Source organism: Abrus precatorius, unplaced genomic scaffold (assembly GCF_003935025.1).
Source record: "Abrus precatorius isolate BTA unplaced genomic scaffold, Abrus_2018 Scaffold2, whole genome shotgun sequence".
In the NCBI taxonomy this organism is placed as follows: Eukaryota; Viridiplantae; Streptophyta; class Magnoliopsida; order Fabales; family Fabaceae; genus Abrus; species Abrus precatorius.
Window position 1 is genome coordinate 6,424,225 of NW_020874362.1, and position 4,563 is coordinate 6,428,787.

Below are 4,563 nucleotides of genomic sequence, written 5' to 3' on the forward strand. Positions count from 1 at the left end.
TAAAAAGAAGAAACTAAATTTTAATTTTAATTCTTGTACTTGGCTTACTTTTTATTTTAATTTATACAACAAAAAGTTTGCTTTTTAATTTTTTTATATATAAAAAATTATAAATTGGTATCATCATTTATCAAAATTATAACAATGTTTTAATTTAAAACTCAAAACATTTCATTATGCATAAAAATTAAAATAAAAAATATTAATATCGAGAAACCAAAGTGAAGCACGTGTAAGAAATAATAAAAACAAATTAACAAAGTAATTTTATTTTATGGATAAAATTGGGTGGAGCAGGGTTTTGGTGTCCCCCTAAGCCCCTCTTTGCTCGGCAGCGTTGCTATCCGTTGTATCGTTCACACCCTCTCTCAAATGTCAAATATGAAAGAACCAAACACCCTCTGAACCTTTTCCCCTTAACTCGTTTACGCTAAGGTACACCTTTCACCGTTAACCTCTATTGCTGCATCTCAACTTCTCGTCTCGATTCAAATACACTATTTTGATATTTTCATGTTACGAAAGTTTTCTGTGTGACTAATTTCATTCCCTCTGCTCTTCTTTTATTTATTCTCCTCTATTGTAGAATACAGTTTCTCTGCAATGTTTTATTTATTTATTTATTTGCACAATTCATACAGATTTCTATTTTGTGCCCCATTGCGTCGGAACTGTCATTTTCTTTTCTCACGCTTCAATTGTGCACACCACACTTTGTACTTTTCAGTTTTCGTGTTCTCTGTTTCTTTCCACAGTCCCTGAGGTGGATGCCCTTTGCTCCTTTTATAAACTATTCTTATTGTTATAATGAACGTGGATTGTACTTGCATAAAGGTTTTAAATTGTGGTTTCGGCTGAAATTGCGGTTGTGTAGATTTCCAAAACTATGATATTGTTGCCAGAATCGCTGCGTTGGACTGCAATTTAAAACCTTGGGTTGCGTCTTACCATGACTAGTTGGTGTATGGTAGTAACAGGGGTGTATATAATGTTATCTTTTTTGTGGTTCAATACTAGATATGCAGTTACCTTACTAGTGCTGGAGTTGCATTGCGAAACTTGACAAAGGTTTTTGGTCAATGAGAATTACGATGGATCTACTTATCCGACAAGAAAAGTAAGAGGAGAAGTGGTTGTGTGTAGAATTTGGCAAATTTAGTGACTGATTTTTGGAATTTAAGAGTTAATGGATTAAGTATATGATAATAACATTTGGTTTGTAATGCATGATGTTGTACTTGTCTTTTTATGTTTGATGCTACTCTGTCCATTATTGTTGATTGGTTCTCTTTTCTTTTTGGGCATTGAAGTGTCAAGTTGTGATCTAGATTCTCACAAAGCATAAACAGGTAGGTCATATTGCCATAGGAATTTAGTAACAATGACTGTGTCTGGGTTGTGTGGTTGTCCCTCAAGATGTCCCCGGCTACCTTTTAGTCCCCTGGGATCACACCATGTCCATGCTATGGCCTTTGCTGTGGCTGGGAAAAGTAGGCGAGGGCCTGAGTTTTTCCAAGTGGAAAGGTATGCCTATTAATCATTACCTCCTGAACTTGGAACTTGATGTAAGGTGCTTGCTATGCTGAATGGGTAAATAATTCATTATTTCCTTACTTTCTCACTTTACAGAACAAGTTTTTTGTCTCCTATATTAAAATGCAATAGACGACAAGTTCAATTGGTCAAAAGTGCCATGGATGCTTCATATGGTGATATGGCAAATGATTCTTCAGGTAACTTTTCTTTCAAGAATCTCAATTTTTATGTTTCATGATACAGAAAATTTCAGTGCTTGGGCAGTGATCATGTAAAACTGGTGTGTTACTTAGATGCTGCTTTTTCCTGAAGCAATAGATTAGTAAATGAAAACTAAACTTGAAAATGACAAAGTGATCATCATGGGTGTTTGGTCCACTCCTGGATGCTTGACTAGGAATTTTCTTGTGCTTTTGTTCATTGGTTTATTGATTTGAAGTCATAGACTCATATCATCCCTTTCAGAATTATTTAAGCACACTAATCATATCTGTTGGTGTTTCCGTGAAGCTAGGCTATAATATGATAAGAGTAGACTCAGTAGAGTGATACCTTAGAAGCTGGGGGGGGGGGGAGGGGAATGACTGTTGCAGATTAAGGAGGACCTTGTTTTTAGGGTACAAAACTGTTTTTTTTTCCCTTTTAAGTTTATTAACTTCTGTATGGGTGATAGATTATGCCTTGATGTTTTCCCAGAGTGACGATTTCCCTTCTTTCCTGCCCATCTTTTCTCTTTGTTGAAGAATGTTACTTGCATGTCTTGGTAGATTCCTTTTTTATGCATTCAGACTGATTAATACCTCTATTATTTTCCACCTTATAACTATGATACTTCAAGCTCTTGTGTAAAATCAATATTATATCCATTTCTTTTTGTCTGTTCACTTAGGATGATAACACATAGATTAAGGAATGTAATAATACCATTGTTTATTTTAACATTATTTTTTAACTTCTGTATATAACCTCCACTATTATTTCTCTCTCATTTATGATACACATGTCAAGTAATTAAGAATTAGGTAGAGATAAGGGCGTAATTGAAAATATAGTAATTAATATTGTGTTGAACTTCTAAATTGACAAATCATCAGAAACAAAGTTTTCTTTCAAAAGCCAACAGATAAAAAGACACAGGGAGTAATAAATATATTATTGCTTAACTGATCTTCTTGCTTCTCTTTTTTTGCAAATGCAGCTGTTTTTCCAAGAATTAATGTGAGGGACCCATATAAACGACTTGGAATTAGCAGAGAAGCTTCTGAAGATGAAATTCAAGGAGCTAGGAACTTCCTGATTCAAAAATATGCAGGACACAAGCCAAGCATAGATGCAATTGAATCAGCGCATGACAAAATAGTCATGCAAAAGTTCAATGAGCGGAGGAACCCAAAAATTGACATTAAGAAAAAAATGAGGGAAGTGAATCAATCCCGATTTGTTCAGGCTGTCAGGGGCAGGTTTTCTACTCCATCAACAAAATTCATTATAAAAACGTCACTGGTATTCTTGTTACTTGGAGTTCTGACAGTCGTCTTTCCAACTGAGGAAGGACCGACTGTTCAGGTAGCACTATCTCTGATCGCTACACTGTATTTTATACACGACCGGCTGAAGAGCAAGATACGAGCTTTGCTTTATGGGTACTTAAACAGTGATGTGTCTAGTTATTTTAAATATGTTAAGAATAAACTTCACTTGACAATTGTGTTAAACAATCTTCGGTATTTTTCATTTAGAGGCAACATATTCCCATTTTATCACCTTCGGATGTTAATATCAATGTCTCCTCTTTAGAACTTGATGGATTTGTGCTTTTTCTTTTCCTGTTTCCCTTATATAAATTGGTGCTTTCATGCAGGGTTGGAGCATTTATTTTTTCGTGGTTGTTGGGAACCTTCCTGATGGTGTCTGTAATTCCTCCTATTACTGTACTTAAAGGACCAAGGGCATTTGAAGTGATCACATCATTGATAACATACGTTTTATTATGGGTTTCATCGACCTATCTAAGGTGAAGAGGTTTTTACAGCAGAAGACCAGTTTTTGCATCGGAAGCTCACATAATGTTATGATTTACCTTTATTTAGTTGTCAAATTATTCCTTAAAGTAAAAATAAAAATAAAAATGATATACCTATTTATGTCGAATGAACGGTTGTTTTCTATTGTCGGTTAATATTTGAACGAGCAAATACTGTATTTTTTAGGCGTAGAATTGAATGTGATTTGTTCAATATGGATATGACTTACACATACGACATGTCCTTTTAATTATTCACCACTCCTACTGTGCCAATGCCACGTCTCATTCCCCTTGCCTGTGGTTCAGATTCTTGGAATGGACATTGTTCCTATTATTTGTAGCTTTGGGTTTCACGTCATCACCTTCCAGAGGAATGCTGATGATAGGAATGATAATTTTATCTTTTCTTGGGAATTGTTGTTGGATATATCAGTGTATGTTTGGGAGGACAGCGAAAGAATCCCTTATTGCCTGATATATATATATATATATATATATATATATATATATATATATATATATATATATATATATATATATATATATATGTAAAGCTTTTGTTCCAGTAGTTGTGGTTGCTTAGAAACTATTTCCGTTAGTTGAAGTGCAGAACCACGGTCAGAAGAGAATGATAGAAAATTGCCCAATTCAAACTAGCCAATTGAACTTTAATCAAATTAGATTGACCTGTTTGTTACACGTTCTAAGGGAACTTCAAAAGGCTGGAGATTAATTTCTTGGTTTTCTGCATGATTTTTCCTCTAGGTTGCACTTGATTTTCTTCTGAGGCAACAAAAGTACTGGTGCAATGCTCATTTCATTGTATTTTAAGTTGCTCTTCCTCTGGTTCTGCATTTCAGTGCTACTTACCCTCATTGGAAGATTTATGGACACAAATGCTCCACAAATTGAATATCGTGTGCAAACTTACTAGATTCTGAGGAAAATTCTTGCATGTAAATTCCTATAGCAGGAGTGGCACATAATTGAAAGGGATGACT

The 4,563-nt window shown here is 34.6% G+C and overlaps 1 protein-coding gene across 4 annotated transcripts; it reads left to right on the forward strand.

Annotated features, from left to right (window-relative positions):
• The first annotated feature begins 262 nt into the window (after nt 1-262).
• On the forward strand, nt 263-3,973 carry LOC113858580 (protein CHAPERONE-LIKE PROTEIN OF POR1, chloroplastic). Of its 4 annotated transcripts, XM_027491278.1 has the most exons (6): nt 263-435; nt 1,018-1,117; nt 1,350-1,524; nt 1,630-1,733; nt 2,735-3,179; nt 3,398-3,769. In XM_027491278.1, exons 3-6 carry the CDS (start codon nt 1,382-1,384, stop codon nt 3,552-3,554), a joined length of 849 nt encoding a protein of 282 aa, XP_027347079.1. In that variant the 5' UTR covers nt 263-435; nt 1,018-1,117; nt 1,350-1,381; the 3' UTR covers nt 3,555-3,769. The 4 variants fall into 4 exon arrangements, with proteins under 4 accessions (XP_027347079.1, XP_027347077.1, XP_027347078.1 ...); XM_027491276.1 differs by lacking the exon at nt 1,018-1,117 and having other exon boundaries at nt 1,311-1,524; nt 3,398-3,973; XM_027491277.1 differs by having other exon boundaries at nt 1,018-1,524; nt 3,398-3,789.
• Nucleotides 3,974-4,563: the final 590 nt, after the last annotated feature.

Bases quoted from the DNA above. Each gene is read 5' to 3' on its own strand.
- LOC113858580 (XM_027491276.1), top strand. From the start codon at position 1,382: ATGACTGTGTCTGGGTTGTGTGGTTGTCCCTCAAGATGTCCCCGGCTA. The intron at 1,734-2,734 runs GTAACTTTTCTT...TTGCAAATGCAG, and splicing joins TATGGCAAATGATTCTTCAG to CTGTTTTTCCAAGAATTAAT. The intron at 3,180-3,397 runs GTACTTAAACAG...GCTTTCATGCAG, and splicing joins ATACGAGCTTTGCTTTATGG to GGTTGGAGCATTTATTTTTT.